General features: G+C 43.9%; 1 protein-coding gene across 1 annotated transcript in view; it reads right to left on the bottom strand.

Annotated features, from left to right (window-relative positions):
• The window catches only part of LOC125946318 (uncharacterized), a 47,493-nt gene that overhangs the window by 18,767 nt on the left and 4,693 nt on the right, over positions 1-24,033 (bottom strand). Inside the window, exons 2-7 of the mRNA XM_049669050.1 lie at positions 18,752-18,924; positions 15,972-16,061; positions 13,471-13,612; positions 12,777-12,866; positions 9,556-9,668; positions 2,344-2,421 (exon numbers count right to left, since the gene is read on the bottom strand). Of these exons, the coding sequence (XP_049525007.1) occupies positions 2,344-2,421; positions 9,556-9,668; positions 12,777-12,866; positions 13,471-13,612; positions 15,972-16,061; positions 18,752-18,924 (686 nt within the window). The remainder of the gene's footprint in view (positions 1-2,343; positions 2,422-9,555; positions 9,669-12,776; positions 12,867-13,470; positions 13,613-15,971; positions 16,062-18,751; positions 18,925-24,033) is intronic.

The following is a 24,033-nucleotide window of genomic DNA, read 5'->3' as shown; positions in this document are numbered from 1 at the left end:
GTACAGCGAGTCGTAATTGCAGCCTCCGCGATCACTTCAGAAACATTTTCAGAGCTAATTGCGGAGGCCACGCTCCGCTGTGCCGAGATACGGTGAACGCCACCTAAGTGGCGTTGGTAGTGCTTCTTGATGCCAGCGTCCCTTCGAATGCTGGCATCGAGGCGTCGTAGTGCTGAGACCACCGAAGCGTTCACTGTCGGTGCGCGTTAGTGTCATAATGCAGTACTTCTCTTTTCTGCTCGTAGGCGGCGGCACCGCCCCGAGCAAGAGCGCGGGTACACGGAGGAGTGTTTAGATATATAAGGCGCGTCTGTGTAGCTCTCTGCAAATGTGTTTGTGGCGCAATGGGTTAAACGCTCGGCGATCTATCGTCGCGGACCGAGAGGTCGTGGGTTCGATTTCCAAATTTTGCATGTTTGTGGAACTTTTTCTTCTGGTTTCTTTCTTTGTATTATGTTCGTGTATGTTCGTGTGACGTATTTCCGTGACGGAAATACGTCAGTGAAGTCTTGGTGGACCCCGGCATAAAACACTTTCGTGTTAAAAAGCTTAAGTTGCGGGAAGCGTGATAAACAGCCAGGGATATTTGAATGCTATCGCGTTCCACTCTTAAAGGCGAAACCTAAGCGCCCTCCAATTTGTTTATTCCAGATCCGCCATTAGCCCTTCGTGATAGGTCAGAATGGTTCGGGTACCTATATGGTCGGGTGCCACGTCCATTTGGGCAGAGCCCGTGCCATTTTGACCCATCACGGAGGGCAAATGGTCGATTTGGAATAGTTTTACGTTATACCGGCGCTGTTGTATAATTATGAAGAACAATTTTCTACCAAACTAAGGAAGCTTCGTATTACGTAGATCTCATCTGGAGTTGAGTCTCAACTCAGACAAGAACCTCAGGTTGTCATAATTAATACGGAGTCCGCCACTACAGCGTGCCTCATAATCAGATTGTGGTTTTGGGACGGAAAACACCAGAATTTAATTTTAAGCCGCGCGTAATGTGTCTGCTGAATCCAAAAATGTGGGCCGATCCTGGCGGCAGTGCAAAAAGGGCTCAAGCGCAATGGCACATACCCCTGTGAACTAGCTCAGCTCAGCTTGGCTAAGTCTAGCTAAACATGGTTGTGACTACTGAAGCTAGTCAGTCATCGATAGGCAATTGATAGGCAATCAATAGCTTATCGATAATCGATCAAAAATAAATAAATTCCGGCAAATACTGAGGATGATTTGGTATTGCTTGGCCTAGCCCAAAAAGTGGCCAAACCTTGCAATAGCCAATCGACAGCCAATCCATAGCTAATCGATAATCGATCAATAATCAATTAATTCAGGAAAATGCTATGGATGACTTGGTAGTACTTAGCCTAACCCAAATACGTGGGCAATACTTTGTGATAGCGAATCAATAGCCGATGAATAGCTAATCGATAATTGATCAATAATCAATAAATTCCGGGAAATGCTGGGGATGACTTGGTACTACTTAGCCTAGCCCAAAAGCCAGGACTAGCTAGGTGTCCATCAGCTCCGCTGTCTTTTTAGCATTGCGCCTCCAGTGCAAGCTACGCTAACTTTTTTACGTTGATGGGCGGCCTACTCTGGGATTGTCATGCATCAAATTTCTGCCTTCCCGAAACATTTGGGGCGATTCAACGACACGGCTTCGCGATAATGCTTCGTCGTCATAAACTTGCTAAGACATGTTATATGTCCAACTAGGCTTTCCCTAGCCTCAAAGCAGAGCTTAATGTTAACTCTCGACTCTCAATTTGGGTCTAACGTCCGCTAAGGTGGGTCAAGAAGCCGGTTACTAAACAGTGTAAACACAGCTCTATCGCCTAATACGTTTACATGAAACCCTTGCACGGTTATATCTAAACTGGGGATTTACAAAGAGACTCTAAAAACCCAATTTTATGAGTTTAATATGACAAGAAAATAAGAATGAGTGCTGAAATTTTCGCGAAAAAGGTAGAACTAACAGTTAATCTATACATCTCCCAGAGCTCGACACGAAGTCATCGATGAGTTCTGGCTGCATGTAGATACATGCAAAAATGCCTAATGTTGCCTATTATACTATCACTGACAGCTTGGTATACGTATATTTATTACTTTTATAACATTACTAGAACTTAATTTTCTTCAACTGGATCTGCTGGACGTGCCTGTTGATGTGGTAAATTAACGTCCAGGAATAAATGTGTTGTGAGAACGACAACGTACTAAGGGTGGTGGATGGATGGATGGAAAAACTTTATTTTGGTCCATTGTCACGCTTAAAAGTAGGTGTCGGCAGTAATGCGTGCCGGTCATGTGTTTTTGTGCGTCACTTACCGAAAGAATCGCAATTCCTGTGACCGAAAGCTGCATCTGTAATATATCATCTTGGAAAGTACGGAATTTTAAGTTCGCCTAGAGAAAGATAGAGATAATTAATTACAGGAAAGCCAGAGGTGTTGGCGTGAGTCATATGTATACTGGCGTGCCAGTATGCAAGATAAGCCTAAAACGAGCAATTGAACATTTAGAGCACTACAAACTATAACAAATGCCGTATGTGTGTGTTGAAGCAAGCCCTACTGCCCTCACCGCTGCGAATGGCTGCTGATAATATCGAACTTAACCCGTAAAAGGTAGCTTGTAACCATTTTCAATAAACGGGAAGTCTGAAACAATAACATACAGCTACATGCCAGAAAATTTGACTAAGCACTGCCGGGCACTTCTGTTTGAAACAAAGAAATGGGCGAAGGACAATGGTTTTCAATACACGTGGCACCGCAATGGCAAGATTTTAATCAAGCACGAGATGGTGAGCCTACGGTGCTAGTTAAAAACACGGATGACTTAGGAAAGGTCAGATAACATAATACCTAGTAGAGTGCATGTAAATAGTAGCTATTGCTCCATGATGGCAGACTAACACATAGATCCTACAATAACATAAGCAACTTTATCGGGACTCAATTCCAACCATCTTTTAAGCTATTCCATGCAAATATGCAATCCGCGAGAAACAAAAAACACCTCACTAGAAGCATTACTAAGTCAAATCAATCTGGAATTCAATGTTATCATGGTAAATGAAACCTGGCATTCGGACGAAGAATTTTAATTTCATCATTCAGTTTAACATTCCTGGGTCCAAACACAGAACCTTAGCAGAAATTACGGAAGAGGTAGTGGTATTGCCCTACTGACAAGGAATGATCAATGCTATGAGGTACTGACTTACTTTACGTGCTGCACAAAGTACATTAAGTTTTGACGATACAAATCGATTACTCAATACTTTTACGAGTATATCGACCACCTGACGGGAATCGTCCCTTTATTTTCAGTTATTTAGAATCCATTTTTTCATTTATAAATGAAGATAAGTACATGGTTATCTACGGAGGAGGATTTAATATTATTATGTTGGGTCGCTCAGAATGCACTAAGCAATTTAACCTAATACTTGGTACACACTGCATTTGTAACGTTATAGAACAAACGACAAGGGTAACGAGTCACGCCTCAACTCTCATTGAGCTATTTTGAAGAACCATAAGCCTCACCAAATTAAAGCAGGTGTTCTTGCTTATCACATTAGTGATCACCTCCCGATATTTATATGCGTTAACATGGTTGAAAAGCATACACGGGTGCCGGACGACTATCAAGTGCCAAAAAATTCTGCCATCGAATCTGGCTTCTTTCCGGCATGAAATATCACGCATTGACTGGTCAAACATTTTAGCGCTCATGACGTGAACACTGCCTTTCAGCAGTTTTTAGACAAAATCATGCATCTGTGTAAAAAGTACTTCCCTTGCAAAACCTTTCGAGCCTCTAGGAAAATAAGAAAACTATGGATACACAAGATACTGTTAGCGAAGATTAACCTAAAAAACTTATTATATCATAAATTTATTCAAACTAGCGATATCTTAGACCTGCGAGAATGAAAGAAAATACCACAATGACCTGAATAAAGAATTAAAAAAGCCAAGACGGAATACCTCAAGAACATATTTATGTCAGTCAGCCATGATATAAAAGGCACATGGCGGAAATTAAACGAAGTTTTAAACCGCTCAGATTCTTCAAGTTGCATAGATAATTTGAAGATTAACGGAGAACTCATTAGCGGGCATAATTAATGTGATGCCTTCAACACATACTTTACAAATTTACTTGTACCACCAATAAGTGACGAGACACACATCAGATCTAATACTAATTTTTTTAGTAGCATGTTTCTAACAGCCATTACAGCTACCGAAGTACAGTCCACAATATTATCACTTAATAATACTACCAGCTGTGACGTTGAAGGTATACAAATTATACCGGTTAACTTCTTTTTTTTTCTTCTTTCTGGGGTTTTATGTGCCAAAACCAGTTCTGATTATGAGGCATGCTGTAGTGGAGGGCTCCAGATTAATTTTTACCACCTGGGGTTCTTTAACGTGAACTGCAGCGTCATCGACATGATAGCAGCTGTCTTAACACGTATATTCAATCTATGTTTCAGCTCGGGAATATTTCTAGAAAAGATGCAACTTGCTAAGGTGTCAGCTTTAGATAAAAAGGTAGTCCCGAAATGATCTTAGAAATTATTGCAGTTTAGTAATGCAAGTCTTTTCAAAGGGTTTAGAGAAACTGATTTTGGTATGACTTTCAACTTTTTCGATAAATCAACACTCTATCCAACGCGCAGTGTGGCTTCCAACCACATCGGTCAACACAAATTGCCTTACTCGACCAGAAAGAGTATATTACAAGCAGAGACAATATAACATTTGTATTAAGGATATTTATCGATTTCGCAAAAGCATTTGGCTACCTGAACAGAAAACGACTAATAAACAAATTAGAATTATACGGAATACAAGGGAAATTGTTACAACTTATCAAAAATTACCTTTGACATCATTATCAGTGTGTAGAAATGAACGGCTACTCTTCAAGCTTGTTCCCTATTCACACAGGAGTACCCCAGTGTAGTATCCTGGGACCATTCGTATTTAATGTATACTAAAATGATATCGTTAATCTGGATGAGCCGGTCAATTTCATAATCTACGCAGTCGACACCAGTATTTTCTTAGCTTCTGAAAATACAGCAGAACTTTTCGATCGTGATAACGAAGCATTAACACAGATTAGTATTTGGTCAGCTAAAAATGGGTTGGTGATTAACACTAGTAAGACGAAGACAATACTGTTCCACGCAAAGGGAAAGTAATTTCACCAAGTCTAAACTTGACGGTGTGTGACTCCGATGTAGAAATAATAAATGAATTTAAGACCTTAGGTGGGATATTTACGGCAAACCTGTCTTGGGACTGAGATATAGATTTCACATAAAAAAGAACTTACGCAAGTAACGGGACTACTTACACACATAAGATTATCTCCCCAAAAGTGTGTTATTTCTCCTTTACAATGTGATGTTTCTGTCGCACATAAATTATTGCATACTGGTTTGGGGTACAACTATAGGCAATATAGAGAAGCTAAGTAGGCTTCAAAGACAGGTTATTCGAATAATTACCCACCATCCACATGATTTTCCGGTAAAGCCATTAATTGACAAACTAGGCTTATTACTTATTGAAGGTATGTACTGACCCTTTTCCCGGAGCAGTTTGTTCTCGAGAAACGAGATGGCGCTTTCGGCGGCGCGCCATACGTTGCCTCAGCGAAAGCGCACGAATACGAAATGATCACCGCTTATGCCCAGTTTCTGTGCCATCAGCTGTCGGAAATGCAACTGGTTTTTCACTCACGCACTGTGCTCCATTCATGCTGCAAAACGTGGAGCGGTCGATCGAAGACGTGTGCAGTAGTTCGCTGCAAAAATAATGACTGGCATATTAAGAAATAGAATGAATATGTGCGACCAAGTTCACGGACCGTTGCTACATACGGACAGCCTCTGTTGCCGGCCCTTCTCAATGTACAACTTTCCTCGTGGTTAAAAAAAATCACTTATCCACTAGCGTTGTATCGCTAACCTCCAAAGAAAAGACTTCTACCCCGGTACGTCGGCAAGAGTGAGTACCGCTCGTTAAACAATGACAAAGGGAGTAGCGCCGCTTACTATTATAGTAAGTTTCGTGCAAGTTAACTACACGCATCTACCCCTACTCGCACGCAAACTTACACTCTATCGCCAACGTGTTAAGAATATGTGAATGGGCGCACACTTGAATGAGTCTGCCAAAGCGTGGGTTACAGCGACTACACCGACAGCACACCAATGGCCGAAGGTGAATGTTTCGTGATGGTCCACAGGAGTAAGCGAGCTACTAGTGATATACATATTTGCTACATGCTATTACAAAGTACAGAACAGTTACGTTCCAAGCCTTTTGGGCAGCAAGAACAAATCTATTGGAACTAAGCACACCGGCGAGCGATTAGGCAGAAAATAATCAGATAGTGACCTCACGGACGAATTTCAGTGATTTATAAACGTGACAAGCCGCTGCTTTAAAGTGTTTTTCAAATAAAGAACGAAAAGCAAAACACACTGATCCTGATTCAATTCATAAGCGGAAAGTTGGATAGCTTGGAATACATTTTTAGCCTCGCTTTTAGAACAAGCATCGTATAAGCTGCTCGCGTCGTTTGGACAAAGCTTAATGAGCTCCGAAAGCGCTTTTACATGTCCTCTGAAGCTCTGGCCAAAGCTTCGTGTCATCCACCCAGTCAGCGTCTATGAAATCTCCCGAAACAGAAGTTTCCTGAGCTACGCCGGGCGTCATATACACCCATTGTAAACACGGAGGCAACTGGGGGCAGCTAAGGCAAGCAATGAACGCGCCACCACGTGATCAAACATGGCAGCGCCCATGGAATCGTCGTGAAAAGGGTCAATAACGACAACTTCTGCAAAACAATAATGAAAGAGTCTAAAGTAAATAAAAATTACCTTGCTAACCTCAGTGAGCGAGTCCAAAAGCTCACAAACTACTGCACGCGAAATCTAGAATATTGGAAAGTACACTCGTACTGCACTTACTGCGCGACACAATCACTTCCGTGCCGCCTCCCCCTTTGTTGAACAGTTACTTAAGAAATTATATTGATATTATGAGGATGAAGATAAAAGAAGTAAAGGAACTATTTCAGCAATGACATGTTAAGCATACTGCAGTCTTCATACACAGTGCTTTTCCCTTATTTTTGACTGCGATAACTTCTGATAATTTTACTCTTCTCGATATTTTAATGTACTTATAAAATTTGTATGTATGTGCGTACATATATATATATATATATATATATATATATATATATATATATATATAGATGTGTGCAAATGTATTGTCGCTGCTTTTCTTGTATGGTACAATCCCCTTTGTAGTCAACCTACAGTCTGCATTTAGAGTTATTTGAATAATTTTACTATTTTGTTGTACAATTTTTGTTTGTTGGTGCGTCATTTGCTGTATCCAGGAGAGGGAAGAGGGCCAGTCAAGCTGTTTACACAGCTTTCTTCCTCTCCTCCTCCATCGATGATGGAAATAAATTTCAAATTCAAGAAAGAACCCGTCTTGCACTGCAGCTGAGATTGTATATATGATAAGTATTGCATTCAATATAATAATCTATGGCTACAAAAGCGGCGAAGACAGTGCAGCGATTTGCAGCTGATAAACTGACCGCAGTCACTGATGTAAAGGAGCAATAGGTAGCACAATTTAGAGCACAGCAAAAAACATTGGAAAGTTATGTGCAGGGTTCACGTCGGGGCCGCTAGATGTCGCCGAGTGTTCTTAGGGTAGCGCGAAAGAGGAGTCCCGCTGAGTACACGCCTCATAAATAACTCGTTTCGACGGTGGCAACACGTTGTGTCACTATATCGATTCAATGCTAAACGTATTACCAACGACAGTCGTCGTGACATGGGTTATGCCGAAATGTTTGTGTAGCGCGAACTGGAGCAAGTCGGCAGTAGGTATTCATCGCCAGCTTTTCAGTGCGAAATGACTCTTCAGTCTCAAAGTGGTTTTTTTTTTTGCGCTGAAAAGTTAACGATGAACATGTATATATAAATACTACCCCTCGTTAACCGAGGCAAGCGTCACTATTTAGATATCCACTCGCAGACATGCAGCATTGTGCACTGACATGCCCATATACGAGGTCTGTTGGAAAAGTATCCGACCTTAATTTTTTTTTTTTGCGAACACATGATCGATATGAAACAAGCGCGCTTGCATCAGCTGACCTTGAACCTTCGTGCGCATGCGCGAATTTTTTCCCGCCTGCCGATAGCGTGAGTCGCTGGGATGCAGCGTCTGAGTGAGGTAGTGCGCAGTGCTCTCGTCGGTTTTTAGTGCAAGGAAAATGACGGAGTGACTGGAGCAGCGCTACTGCATCAAATTTTGCCAGAAACTGGGCGAATCCCAAGTGGAAACCATTCGGAATATTCAGACGGCTTTCGGTGACGATGCTATGAGCCGCACGCAGATTAAGGAGTGGTATACAACCGGTTTAAAGACGGCCGCACATCAGTGGAGAGCGAGCCACGCTCCGGTCGGCCATCAACATGCCCAAATGACCAGGTCATTGCCGAAGTGAACGCTGTGGTGATGCGGGACCGTCATGTGATTATCCGAGAAATTGCGGAAGAGGTGGGCATCAGCACTTTTTCTGCACATTCCAGTATCACCGAAGATTTGGCCATGCAGAGAGTTGCGGCGAAATTCGCGCCGAAGCTGCTCACGGTGGAGCAAAAGCAACTTCGTGTTGAAGTCTCACAGGACCTGCTGGATTCCACAAACAGTGACCCCGACTTCATGAACACCATAATCACTAGTGACGAGTCTTGGGTGTACTGGTGCGACCCGGCAACCAAATCCCAGTCGTCACAGTGGAAGCATTCCATGTCAGCGAGACCTAAGAAGGCCCGCCAAGTGCGCAGCAACGTCAAAGTGATGCTGACTGCTTTCTTTGACTCCCGCAATGTGGTACACCACGAGTACGCACCAGAGGGTCAAACAATCACGTGCTGTCCTCCGTCGCTTACGTGATGCTGTGCGGCGCAAGAGACCGGAGTTGTGGTCAACAGGAAATTGGCGCATCCATCACGACAATGCTCCTGCACATTCCTCAGACTTGATTAAGACTTCTTTGGCGAAAAACCAGATTCCTGTAGTACAACAGGCTTCTCACTCTCCTGATATGGCCCCCTGCGACTTCTGGCTGTCTCCCAAAATCAAGAGGCTATTGAAAGGAGCGCGATTTCAGATAAGAGAGGACAACGACAGCTGAGCTAAACTACATTCCGAAAAAGGCCTTCTCTGAAGTCTTCAAACAATGACAGCACCGCTGGGAGAAGTGCGAGGAGTCCCAAGGAGACTATTCTGAGGGTGATTAGGTTTCCAACGCTCCAGTTATGCCAGTCTTTTTTTCTTCGGCCAAAGGTCGGATACTTGTCTAAGGGACCTCGTATAGGTACTTTTCCCAGGAGAGCCTTTCTTGCGCACTGAAGGGCAAAAATAGGTGGACATAAACGACGTTGCAAATAAATACGTATGAACTCACAAATGCAATATGGACTGCGAAGTATTTCACTAGTCGCTCTTTGTTCCTTCCAAATGCGTCAAAATATGTGGAGTCCACAAGAATACGGGTCTCACATATCGCTTTTATCGGGTCTGCAAATAAAAACATAGTAATTCAAAATCACATAACACCGATTGCATTCAGCAGACTCTTTCGATGGAGGTTCTTTTCATTTCTATCGTTTATTGAGTTCGCAAATGCTGCAGGCATTCATCACTGCAAATGATAGCAGCGATGCGGACGCTCGAGGCGCATTTGTGCCGTCGCTCTTGGAACCACTGTCGGCAGTCGTCGTGCTGTTCTGCTATTAGGGACGCATGGGCCACCCGCGCGTGGAGGATCGATACCCCGTAGAGTGTTAGTATAGAATGCCTCCAGAGAGGCACAGTGTGTTTGGCGGCAAAAGCGACGAAGCCAAGGAACGCACCATCACCCTCCTCTCAATCGGCTCTTGCTGGAGCCAGGCCAGGGCTCTGGCTTCAGCGGCTGGCATGAGCGCCTTGCGCACACACACTATCGTCCATGTTGAGCAGCTGAGTGCATACCACACCATGCATGGTGCACGCACTAGTCTGAGCGGAACAGACTGTAAAATGTCAAGCTAAATTTACACATTCCATCATTTTATGCTGTACTTTGGATGGTGACAAGCCGCCGACGGTTTTCCTTTAGTCTCATCTCACGCACCATTCGAAGTGCGGCGCCTGCCACGCCACTGGCATGCTTTTCATCACGCCAATGTTAATTCTGAGACGGTTTCACAGCAAGGCTAGAAACTGCTCTCGCTTGCGATGCTTCTCCTTCGGCTAAAACTGACAATCTTTATGAGTGCATTAGTAAGGTACTCTCAAAATTTCATCGTCAAGTAATTGTTCGTGCCTCTTACTTTTATATGTTGCGATGCTGCCGAAACAGATTGCGGGCCTGCCAAGCTGCCGCCAACATTCCATCTGCAGTTTAAGCATAGCACGAGGAGAGGTTGACTGAGTAATGATGTAGACTGAGCGATTGATTTAATTTTACTCTACTATCTTTAGGCCAAACAAGAATATATTCAGACCAACAGCAGAAAAATGGCCTAGCAAGAGAATAGCAAAAGAATATCTTATGTTCATAGGAAGTGAAGAAACGGCACACACTACAACCTTCCAAATATTTCCTAAAAAATATTTAACATCTCAAACTTTCCATCATCATCAGCCTATTTTTATGTGCGCTGCAGGATGAAGGCCTCTCCAGTGGTCTCCAATTACCGCTGTCTTGCGGCAGCTGATTCCCCAACTTGCACCTGCAAATTTCCTAATTTCATCACCCTACCTAATATTCTGCAATCCTCGACTGCGCACCCATTCTCTTGGCACCCATTCTGTAACTCTAGTAGTCTACTTATTATCTGCTCTACGCATTACATGACCTGCCGAGCGCCATTTCTTACTCCTACTTTTAACTAAAATATCGGCATTCGCCATTTGCCGCCTGATTAACACCACTCTCTTCCTGTCTCTTAACATCACACCAAACATCTTTCGTTCCATGGCTCTTGGCGCGGCCCTTAACTTGTTCTCGAGTTTCTTTGTTTACTTTCATGTTCCTGTCCCATAATTTAGCCCCAGTAGAATGCGATTATTGCAAACTTTTCTTTTCAACGACAGTGGAAATCTTCCAGTGAGGATTCGGTAATGCGTGCCATATGAATTCCAACCCATTTTTATTCTGCTGTAAATTTCTCGCTCATCATCAGAGTCCCCTGTGAGTTTTGACGAAGATAAACATACTCCTGGGCCGACTCTGGAGGCTGACTGGCGATCATGAAATCTTGTTCCCTTGCTACTCTATTGAACATTGCCTTTGTCCCTTCTGCATGCTCATCTTTAACCCTACTCTTACACTTTATTAGTTAAAGTCTTCAATCATCTGTTTCCATTCATCCCAGGCTAGTGAACATTATCTTTGTCTTCTGCATGCTAATCTTTAACCCTACTTTTACACTTTCTCGGTAAGGTCCTCAATCATTTGTTGCCATTCATCCCCAGTGTTGCTGAACTAAACTTTTGCAGGAATAAACCAAATTGATTAACTAACTGCACTTCAAAAAACAGCCTGAGTAACACAAGACGACGACAAAGAATATACCGTTGGTGTGTTTTCTCTAAGTTCTACCCCTCTGTTTCTAAAGTTTGGTTCAAGGTACGTGAAACACCTGGCATATCCTCCGGAATTTCTCATGGACGTTGCCTACACTTTCTCATGAGATAGCCTGATGGAAACGATACATTAATTTTCATTGTAAGGAAGAATCGGTGCGTCAAATGGTGGATAGGTGCTTCGGACGCCTCACTGCATACTTTACTCGGTAACACGACTGCAGCATAACTACAGCCCTGTCTTGAAGCAACATAACTTTAGCGCTGCCTCTGGAAAACCGTGTTTGCTTTAGGGTGTGGCTTGCTTATGTACATGCGTGACGATTTGTTACTTTGTGATCTAAGCTACAACTCCGCTATTAGACTGAGACTCATCCACATGAAACGCAAAACGTCTTTGCTAGTAGGCCATTCGCCTTTGGCTGCTTCTATTTTGCGATAATGAAACGTTGGCGTTTAAAAGAGGCGTCAGAGGAAAGCAGCATGCTGTTTGAACGAGTAGATACTTCTTTTCAAATATTTGACGGTTTTTCGCGCCAAACGTTATGATTAAGACAATTACAGCCAAAATTTTCTTTTTTAATTTCCTGCCTAAATCATTACTACACTTTACATGATTCTGAAGCTACGAATTTCATAGCATTTCTCAAGATATGAGCCATCGTATTGCAGGAAAGAGTTCGCCAAGGTCGCCAACTCAGGAGAGAGTTAGCCAAGGTCAGTCATAATTGATTTAGGAGCGCATTGCAGGGGTGGATGACATCAAAGAGGGAGGATGCAGGAATGGTAAGGTGGCGTTGCCAATCCTCTTTTTGTTTTCATGCCCTTTATGACCTACCAAGGTTCTGCTTGTGGTAGGACTAATCTGTTTAGGACTTCCTAAGTGCAACCTGCTTCAATAGCTTGATTCATTATATCTCTTTAGCGTCTATTTGATATAGCGTAGTTCTGGTTAGTTTCGTAACTGCATTTCACTGCACAACATTATGACGATAAATATACAGATAAATTTCCTAGGCTGTATTAACATTTCCCATTACTATGATATTGACTTACATATATTTTCTCCGGGTCTTGCATTTTGAACCGTGCTTCCCACCCCTTCAGGAGTGTCAGATGACGGGGTATTAGAATCGACGCCAGGATCTGTGGCATAAAAAGGAACGTCAGTATTCTGTCTATCAAGTTATGATGCACATTTTGAAGTGACCGCCACGCATGCACTTGAACCAGGGGTCCTAATCGAACGTCTGCGCTATTCAATAACATACAGGTGGAACTAATCTGAAGGAAACAACTGTGCACTGCTGGAGCGTTGCTATAATAGTAATAATATTTGTTTATTGTGGGTAACTATATATTTTTCAGAAATTATGAACAAAGCTTTTTTGGTAATGCCGTGATGCCCAAGGTATGAATTCGAGTGTTGTGCAAAAGCAATACGAAGTCCCAAAACCTATTTTTTTCTCACAGTCAAGTTATTGAGCAGTTGTTTATAAAGCGTCACCAAAGAGGTCTGAGTACAACCACGTCCCGGTGTTAGAAAGAAGAAAAGAAAGAACATGGAAGGTTACGAATGCACAGAGAGGTATGCAACGCAAACATGACTAGAACAAAAACGACGATGCAAAAAAAATTGTACGGGGTCAAGAGACTCATATATAACCGCTTTCTTGAAGTTTTTTCCTAATGGAATTGCATGCACAGGAGATTAAGATATCTAGAGGTGAGCTTCTGAAAAAATTATTACCTTGTAGAGTGACGTCCGAAGTCATATCTACGTCAGAATGATTCAGCACGATAGGTATAATATCGTGTTTGACTAGGCCTTCCAAGCGAAATCGTCTAGAAGCCGATGGTTGTATTCGTTCAGTAGGACTCAGAATTCCGACCTTCACATAAAGAAAACAAAAACAATTGATATGACCTGCCGACTGTACAAATTTAGGTAAGCACAAAGTTTGGTTAGCGCAGAGTTCGGTAAGCGTTGCTATTTCTCAAGCCTCTGTTATATTTCACACTGAAATCGAGGCTAATGTGACATCGCGAACTATGTTCATTACGGGCTTAATTGATAAATTTTGTGCACCCTATGTATATTGCTTTTTATTGCGATAGCAATTATATGGACACTCAAAAGCAGATTTCTGCCGTCGGCGTCGCCGTCGCCGTCGCCGTGAGGTTCCGTATGACGTCAATGGAGATGAAATCGTCGCCGCGCGCCGCCGAACGCTGTATGCGCGAGTGAAAGGGCGCGAGGGACGCGCTCTTTCACGGGGAGTGAACGCACGGCGGAGAACAAACGCGCGTTCTGCGCTGTGCTCCCTTAAGGGCTGCAAAAGTAGGCATCTCTTTCCTCCTCTACAATCACCATATATGTAGAGTAAACGTACCTTCTTCCGACGCGCGAAAGCCTGTGGGGGAGGGGCAGGGAAGAGAGGCGACGTTTAGCTGCGGCACCAAGTGCCTATTTATATCAGAGGCTCCGGCAAAAGTCACCAACGCCGCACGCATTTTGAGCGAACGCGGGCAAGACGCCGGCGGCGTCGACAACAGTTCTGCGTGTTGCCGGTGCTGCTGCATGTCCAAGTTTATACAGCTGATAAAGCTGCTATCATTACTCCGTATAGCTCTCTTCAAATTTGCTATCGCAATTGATGCTTCGCCTTTCAGGTGAAACTGCGACAACTTTTTTATTTTATTGCGATAGCAATTATATGGACACTTCCACCGGATTTCTGCCGTCGCCGTCGCCGTGAGGTTCCGTATAGATAAAATCTTCGCCGCGCGCCGTATGCCCGAGCGGAAGCGTGCGGGGACGCACGCTGTCACGGAGAGCGAACGCACTCAATCTTCCACGCGCAAGCAAGGAAGCGGGAAGCGAGCGCCGGAGGGAGCGGAGGGGGGGGGGCGCATTTCTACTCTGCCAACAACCGCGCTCGTCGCTCGCTCGCACCGTCTCTTATCTCCACACGGCTCTGACCTTTATGCGCTGTGCATTCGCCGCTCAGTTTCCGTTGAAGCGATAGACCGCACGTACCTTCGCCCGTTGCGGCGTATGTGCGCTTGCTGCCAGTGTTTTGACAGTCGTTGTCTGCAGTCATTCAGTGTGATCTATTCATGTTTGTTTGTGCGCGCTCACACCACAGTTAGTAATAATCGGGCCACATTTTCCAACGCACGCTACACATGCAATGCTGCCCGGATCGGCAGTGCAGCGCTACAGGTGTGTCCCGTCGCACGCGCTGCCCACGGGCAGCGCTTCTCATCAACACCACCGTTTCACACGCGCCTTCTCGTGGTCATCGAGTCTCTCTTCATGTCGGTCTACTAACGCCGCAGCACACCTGCTTACTTAATCAGCTCATGTTTACTACAATTCATATTGCTACCAAAGCCGCTCACCTTACTTCGTATGGCATTGCTGTGTTGCTATCGCATTCATTGCTTCGCCCTTAGGGCGAAACTGTGACATTTTTCTAGTGTTATCTTACAGTTTGTGTTACCGGGGGCGAGCCCTCGGTATTTCCTTGAAGGTTCTAAAATGTTCTCTTTGAACATCTACCTAAAGCTATATTCATTAATGGTCGTAATATTCCTCGATGCACTAAACTTTTGATTTAGATTTGAACCTATGCATGAGATGCTTATGCAATGAACGGCAGAATTTACAAAACATGCAAGACAAATAAAAGCTGTCACAGCAACATATCCCTACAGCCCCCCAAAATCTATTAAAAACAAAGAAACTAACAGGCATAAAAGTTATGTAAGCCACACCTGAATTGGGTTTAAAAGTGAAAAACAAATTGAAATGTAATATTTGCAGCTAATGTGACACTGTTGCTTAAGTTACTTGTATTTTAAAAGTTCCTATTCATAAGCTAATGGCATTTTTTTTCTTTAAGTGAATAGGTTTGTTTGCTTATTTTGCCTGTTTTCAGGGTCGGTCGGTTGCATTCGATTGCTATTCGCTTGCACTGACAATTATTGCTAATAAACTCTGCACAGAATATTTTTGGGGGCAGGCGCAGTTGATACATGGTGGCTTTCTATTTTTTTGCCCTCTGTCGTTCTAGCAAATGTTGTCTCTTGATATCTCTTTGTCGTACTGTTTATAAGTTTTTTGTCGCTCATCGATCGGCATAAGTTAAGCATTCTGGCGTAATCATTGACATTTTAGCGCAATTCTACGCAGAGATTTTCAAAGTGAACACGAGCAGTAAAATATAGCTATAAGTGCATACGCACCAGTCGAAGGCCCCTTGAGCGCGTGAGTATGACTGCTGCACGTGCTTGAGAGTCATGGTAAAGATCTTGCTCCATCCGTGTTCCATTCATCTGCAGTGCCCATTGCTTATTCAATTATTGATCAAAGTACAGGAAACCTACTGCGACTATTGAAGTGCTCATGATGAATTCTGATACAGAATTCTGCGCAAATGTAATTGGTCACACAGCGAAATATTTGAACACATGCTTCAAATATTCCCAACTTTCAACCATGATTACTCTGTGCTGCTGATAAAGCTTTATCAGCTTGAACTTTTTACACCTATTGATTGCTCGTTATATGATGCTGGCAAAGCTGGTCTTGTCAACTACTGGAATCAACTCTCGTCTGTAGTGCTTATGCTATATTTTAATGTGTTAGGTCTTGCACCGTTCTTCCTCCTTCTCTTTCCATTCTTGTTTTCTTTTTCGAGCGAGTGGGCGAAGTGCCCTTTTCTGGAGGCCACTGGCAGCCTGCAACTTTTCTTGTGCGATATTTGCATGTCTCTATGACGAATAATACCAGGTTGTAAATAAATATGCAATTATCCCTTTGTGTTCATATCATCCGCCACGGGATGGCTTACAAGCTCTACTGGCTAACTTTTTGCTGAGTGATTCTAGTGTTCTGAGGAAAATTACAAATATACTGGGTGTTTTTCTAGACTCGCGAGTAGAGAATTTAGACAATGTCTGTCTTAATGTGGCGTTTTTTTTTTTTGTTGTTCTTTTTCCCCTATGAAGGGGAGCAATAATACCGGAACGAGACTGTTCGTGTGCAGCCTTCGATGTTTTCTAACACATGCTGAAGTAACACAGTCGATGTTATCTGTGGCGTCTACTACAGCGCTGCTGTCGCCCATTTGATGTTACTGCTGGTTTAGACACCTAAATCTCTGCTATGAAACAGTTCATCAACCGCAAGATGCTTGAAGTGATCCTGCTCCCCATCCCACACGTTTCATGATGATTCCGACAATGTGGGTATGTATTTAACGGTACAATACAAGTACGTAGCCAGCTACTCTGTGATTCCCCGTGTTATCATCTATGGCACAGTCTTTCGGAAAGCATTGCCTCCTAGTCAATCTACGACACATTCTGCGGTAGTTGTGTCAGCCATTTTGCTAATCAAAACGTGAAGATGTCTATGTGTTTATGTGTGTTATCCTAGCATTCTTCTTCTAATGGACATATGTTTGGTGCAATTAATTTCAGCAAGCTATATTGTTATTCGTATTTGTTTAAGGCACAAAATATGTCGATGTTGCCTTTCTTTAAAATGTCCTGTATTAGATCAGAATTTCAAGCACTACCTTCCTTGCTCAATGCCTTCCCTGATGTAAATAAAATACATTTAGAGATAGCTAAAATAAAATATTGCCTGAGGTTTAACTCTTGTAAACCTAGTTATCACGAGCGAAAGGTCTGTTTGGTTTGGTTTTGCAAAGACTATTCACACAGCGTTTCATTAATGCACGCTTCCGCGCATGGTAAGCTTCTGTATAACGTGCTAATCTGGCCTACCTTTGCTCCGGTGTTTCAGCAGCCAACTTTGCCTTTGCTTGAGATTTCGCAGCCTGCCATCTAGCTATATCTACTGGATGAGTGAATTCAGCCTGTCGCTTGCGCTGAAGCGCACGCACAGACGGCCCAGCCGGCGCGCCATCCATGGCGAGACTGAGCAACCAAGCACCGGCGACGCAGCCGGTAAACCCTCGCCTGGTCGCGTGGTACCGCCGCGGCGAGGCTCCGAGCGAGCACAGCTGCAATGCCTCTCCGCAGCGAATCACGTGGTGTGACGTCACACCTGTCAGACTTGCGCTCCGGAGCGGTGGCATGCGCTCCTGCTGCTCCAGGTCATTGTGACGCGATGAATGACCTTGTGAGACATGACGTAGTAAAGCTTTTGCTCGAATAAATTAAAAATATAACGCGACATTCGCGAGTGTGTAATGCGAATCTTTAAACGTTAGCCGTGGTGCGGGCTACTCGAACTCTAACTCACCGAATCACTTGTGGGTGTAACGGTCCTGCTTTCTCCATGACAATTCAGCGCACAGGATGTTTCATAGCATTGTGGTTTAGCCAATTACGCTCCTCACCGTTCTTTTTCCTCGTGTTTACCCGCCACCTCACCCACAGCTCAATAGGTCGCAGTCTGTCCATTGGTGACATTTACAAACCAAGTCACATAAGAGTCCGGCATTACTACATGTCATATAACCAGCAATATACACGTCCGATAAATGCAATGATTGTGATGCACCAGCTACCTACAACACATACTATGAGAATACGAGGGATTAATACACAGTAATAAGAACGCCGCCTCCGCCGACAGCCTCAGCACGCGTTGGCGGGTTGCGCTGTTCAGCTCAGCCCTGGACGAGCAACTCTAGGCAATCCAGGGGGCTGAGGAAGCCGCTAGTAGGCAAGACCTCCTTGCCGACACCTAGGCGGGAGCCCAGTCCACCAACATGCCGGATACGAAATAAAGTTTTTCTGTCTGTTTGTCTTTCTTTTTTTTCTGAGGTGTTTTCACTTTTTTGTATCTTCACCTGGCGTGTTTCAAAGCGGCTTACAAGTTTTCGGAAAAAAAGAAAGAAGAAGCGAGGGCTGTTTTGACGTTCCTTAGTAGGGACGTGCATCTGGCTACCCCACTTCACCATTGAACACCCTAAGCTTGATTTTCATCGCATCCCTTCATAATACGATTGACACCACAAATGCATTCTGCAGCATGCAGACCATCTTACGTAATGGATGACTTCCTTCTCTTGGTCGAATGTTGTGACCTCAAGTTCTTTCCGCAGTACAGATGCCTTCCGCAGAGTCAAAGTCTGACCAGCTCGGATGGCGACAAGCACTTCGCCGCCGTCACTTCGTTCTTCAAGAACTCGAGGGAACACGGTGGAGTTCACTGGAGATCCTGTGAAGACGCCGTCGGCAAGCCCAGGGCAAGCCTCAACAATGTGAAATTGGTGTAGCGGCAAGAGTAGTAAACTAGGTGAAAATTTTGCAAGCGCTAATTTCCAATGGAAGTCTCACATGGCTGTCAAACATTTCTACTAAAAAAAAGGTGAAATGACTGCCGCTATGTGCGTCGATGCTTAATTAGGAAGGAACATTGTATACTTCTTCAGTGTTTTGTTATTTTTAGGCTTAAGTAGATGTCATATTATTAGCAAAAGAAGTTAGGACACCGGTGCCTTCTTGTCTAGAGAGATCATAGGAATGAGAGTAGTCAAATTACTTGTGCAAGAGTACGCTTTCACTTCAGACTACAACGTTTGAATGGAAGATTAAAACGTCAGAAACATCTAGACATCTAAAGATGCTACTATCGTGTGACAATACACCTGGTCGCATGGCAGTAATGGATGCCGTTGCCTTGCTTCTCCTGCGCTATGCAGTGCGAGAAGAGTCACAGTGAGAAAAAAAAAGCACCAGGACAGCATGGCCAGGGCTTCAGTACTGATTACATATATATTACAAATTTTTACAGCACGATTAAACCAATATGCTTGGACGTTTGGAGAAAACCAACAAACGAAAATTGAGACCTCCCCGCTATGCGAAAATCATCGTCTGTATATATGCTCAAAACAAAGAATTATACATAAAGTTAGATAGCGAGGTTACTGAATTAAAAAGGAAGCACACAAAGAAAAAAGCATTGGTTTATCCCTCTTTCGGAGGAATCGGTCATATCACGAAAGCGATACACGAAGTGTCAGCTTTGTTGCAATTTCACAAATACAACTCTAAACATGTGCACAGTCTTACTAATTACAGTTAAGGGCGAAACAGTAATATAATAATATGGTGAGTAAATGTGTGGCGAAATTGCGTCGTGATCGCATGGCGCGTTTTTCGCAAGCGTAAACGCGACGTGCCTCAACGATCGCGCCGCCGCTCTCGCAAGGGCACCCACACGAAGGAAGTGCAATCGCGGCGCGCACTTTCCGTGCATCTCCATGCCTGATCGCGCACCTCTAACAGGACACGGCGCTATTCTAGTTCAGTGATGAGGACCTGTTGGAGCGATACGTGTGGGTCCAAACCAATGAGCGTACGACGGCCGCCATCGCGACCACCCACCGAGATGTTGATGTTGATGATAGTTTGGCATCCCCTTCGAAGCAGGGGGGGGGGGGGGGGGGGCGAAAACAGTGCCCTAGCTTGCTTGCGCTAATCAATTATTCTGTAGATATTGATCAGTCTCGCATTTTGTCTGTCTCCCTAATGTTTTCTCTCTTCCTTAAAACGCTCCATATCAACTTTGTACAGTTACCTATACTTGTACCCGATCCGGTATTTTCAATTTTCTCCCGGTCTTTCTTTTTTTTCTGTACAAATACTCTAAACGTCTCTTGCTTATCTCGACTGCTAATGTGCCGAGTTTGCTCCAGATGTTTGCTGCAGCTCACACATGCCTCATTCCGTAGCGAATATTTTCTCTGGTATGTTTTTGTTCCTTGGCGACCAGCTCGGGCCCCAAATAGCAAGGCACTGCTCTTTGTGTTATCGTACAAATATTCTTTTCAAATCTCTTTCTTTCCATTCTTGTAAATCTGTATGGTCGTCTTCGTTTCCATCATTTGCATACAATTTACTCTCTCTGTTTCTCTCACTTTCTTTTTTATCATCCCCTGGTTGTATATTTACCCTTTCAGTAACCCTGTACCTGACTGCGAGCTTTCTTGACCACTTCCTACATTATGTGTCCATGCTTTTGAGGAATAGAGATATTTGGGCACATTAGCCACCAATTTATTTTCATCCATGCTCCTGAGTCTTTCTTCAAAACTAATTTTGGTCTGAACTTCTTTTGACTTTAAAAGAGGCCCAACCCACGTCTCCCTGCGCAGCCTCATTTGTGGTTTTATCGTGAGCCCCCGAGACCAACTGGCCTACCGACCTTTGGTTAACTTCTAACCCCGACACGATGTCTGATTTGAAGCACAGAATAGTATTTTCGAACATTATCGCTAGCTCCATTGCTCCTTACCAGATTCCTCTCACCACCTCAATTTTATGAAGCCCTCAAGTGCTCTATGTTTCATGTTTGCTGCATTCCGCTTCCCCTTCATTCTTAGGTTATCTTGGTGGATGCTTGAGTAGTTCTTTCCTTTATTTATGTACACAGCGAGAAATTTTGTATTGCTTATCTATAGGAATGGGACTTGCTATTCAATTAATACCCCGTCATTACTCGTGTCTTCATTAAAGATCACAAGTCCCGCTTTATCTGGGCTAAACTTAAGGCCTAGGTTTGTCACTGCATTGTCACACATATTCGAAAGTCACTGTAATTATATTGCATTGTCCGCTAGTAGCACTATGTCTTCCGCATACATCAGTCCGGGGACCTTCTGTTGGACCATTTGTCCCTTACGCATATATAATAAACCAAACCCTAATTCACTGTATTCCAGCCGTCTTTCTACGTCCTTAACATACAGCGTGAACAACAATGTAGACCGAGGGCACCCTTGCTTCAGTCATTGGTGAATTTCCAGAGCTTGTTACCGGTCTTGCCACTCAATTTGCACTCGATTGTTCCTACATATTTCCCTCAGCAGCTTCACAAAATCATAATCTATGACCTCAGCATGAGAATATTCCGCAGCGATTCCCTGACTACGTTGTCGTAAGCTCCCTTAGCATCTATAAATGCTATCAATAAAGGTCTATTCTGAGCTATTGAAACCCTATGTGCACTAATTTAGTGCAAACATTTTATCATCTAAGCGTCTTCCTCGACCGAACCCATTATGTAGTTTCCCCAGGGTATTATGTTTTTCAACTCGTTTGGACAACTCGAATTAAATGGCTTTTATGGCTATTATGATGCGTGTATGGCAACATCATCTGGTGACATTCTCTGACCGTCCCGTTTAAGTTCTCACCGCCTCACAAAACAGCAAAGTAGTGGCATCTAGCGCGGATGCAAGGAAATTAGCGTGATGATGATTACGTGGCGCACGTACATAAGACAAACTTTCGCTGGGCCCGGCATAAAAGACTTTCGGGTTAAAAATAGTGGTGGGCGAATATTCGAAGTTTCGAGTAAGAACACGAAGAGTAAGTGTGCAATATTCCTCTCGTACTCGTAAATCAACGGTTGGGTATATTAGAATACTCAAAATTAACCTTATATTCCGCAACAACCGACTATTTAAGATTGGTTACAGTTTTCTGTATGCTAAACAAAGGATCGCTAAAGAGTAGAAGTGTGACAACGACGAAATTTTTCGAAGAAATGCAGAAGTAAAATGGGCAATACAAGCTTTGTTTACGGTTTCGCGGTGGAGGCCTACTTAACAACCTGTTATTTCTGCTTTCACTCTGTCATTTAGTGCTTTTGGAAGTCTAGCTGCGTAGCAGATTTGTCTTTTACGCTAATAGCTGTGGTGTTTTCCTTGGAATGGACCTTTTCACATGTGAATACGGTAGACAAGTCCTTCAGTGGGAATTTCCTGTCTTTCTTTTTTTTTTAGGCAACCATTCATTTAGCCCTTTGACAAAAAGCTAGTCACAAAACAGCCATTTTTCTCTTGGGGGACTTGTTTGCAACCAGACTCTAAGGTTGTTTAAAAGCTACTCACGGAGCTTTACTATTGGCAAGTGATGATTTTGTGTTTAAAACTGATGATTTGTTGCTGATAGTTAGCAGTCCTTGTTTTTTTGCACCAGTCAGTAAACGCATGCAGGATACTTAACTGTACGGAAATGTATATTCCTTCTGTAAATATACGCTTCTTGCTATTCGATATTCAATTGGTAGTAAAAGATGTATTCGCTCGTCTAAACTCAAGGCAAAAATCATCTACGATGATTACCCACGTTGATGCGAAATATATTTGAATAATATGAAGACGCAAATGTAATGTGCGAATGTTTTAGTCATTTGTGCTACTTTCTTCTATCTTTTCTGATTCTACAGTAGGTGGTGGTCGCTTACGAGGCCCCATGTTGTGCGACGCTCCGAGCTCTCCGCCACTGCAGCGCAAAGCGATCGACGGGACCCCGGCTGCATTCTTTCTAGTGTACGAGAAACCGCAACGAGACGCTTCGTCACTGCGCTTCTACAGTTGCTATGTCTCATTTCTCTTTTATTTTTATTTTCATTTGTTTTTACGAGTGACTGCGACCCGAATTTAGCCTTTTTAGAAGCGACTGCAGCACAAAGCGAGTGACACGGCGCTGCATCCTCGCAGGGGAGGGGGGGGGGGGGGGGCGAAATGCAAGAAGGCACGTGTCCCGTGCATTGGGAGCACGTTAAAGATCCCCTGGTGGTCAAAATTAATCCGCAGTCCCCCACTACGGCGTGCCTCATAACCAAATCGTGGCTGTGGCACGTAAAACCCCACAATTCAATTCAAATTCATTGGCAATCAAAGGTCGCCTATGATCCCCTTTGCGGTGCACCCGCACTTTCTTCAATGCCTTGCACTGCGAAGTCTATGTCGCAGCTGGGCGAACCCACTACGCTCCGCCTACTGATCGTCACCGTGGCGCGCATTTCGAGTTTGATTTTGGATGTTCACGTAGACGCCACTTCTTCCGATTTGTGCGCCAACGATGCGCAGAACGCAGTTGCCTTCAGCGAGCCGCAGTGCGCTCACTAAGCGGATTCGTCGCGACACCCCGCAGCGGCCGCGAGATCTACGCTACATAGCAGACCGCAGCTACATGCAACTTTTGTCAATATTCGCAGCATCTGCTTTGCGCACGTCTGGGCTTGAGTGCGCGCTCGCGCTTATATGCTCCAGTCTGGCCGTGCTACATGGTGCGGACCGGCTTTGTCCTGCACCAACTTGACCGCCCCATAGTAGCCACATCCGACTTGAGCATTTTCAAGCATTGACGATGGCTCAATACGAAGCGAAGTCTGCCAAGGCATCTAGCTAGGAGCGGCCTGGAGTGAGCGTGCGCTGACGAGCGTGCGTGTGTTCTGATGTTAAGTTTCGCGTGGGTCGAGGCTAGTTGAATATTCAAAACGAATTGAAATTAGCGAGACCCGACGGCTACG

Source organism: Dermacentor silvarum, chromosome 6 (genome assembly GCF_013339745.2).
Source record: "Dermacentor silvarum isolate Dsil-2018 chromosome 6, BIME_Dsil_1.4, whole genome shotgun sequence".
In the NCBI taxonomy this organism is placed as follows: domain Eukaryota; kingdom Metazoa; phylum Arthropoda; class Arachnida; order Ixodida; family Ixodidae; genus Dermacentor; species Dermacentor silvarum.
Note: the sequence above shows the minus strand (reverse complement) of the source record. Positions and strands in the feature narration are given on the sequence as shown.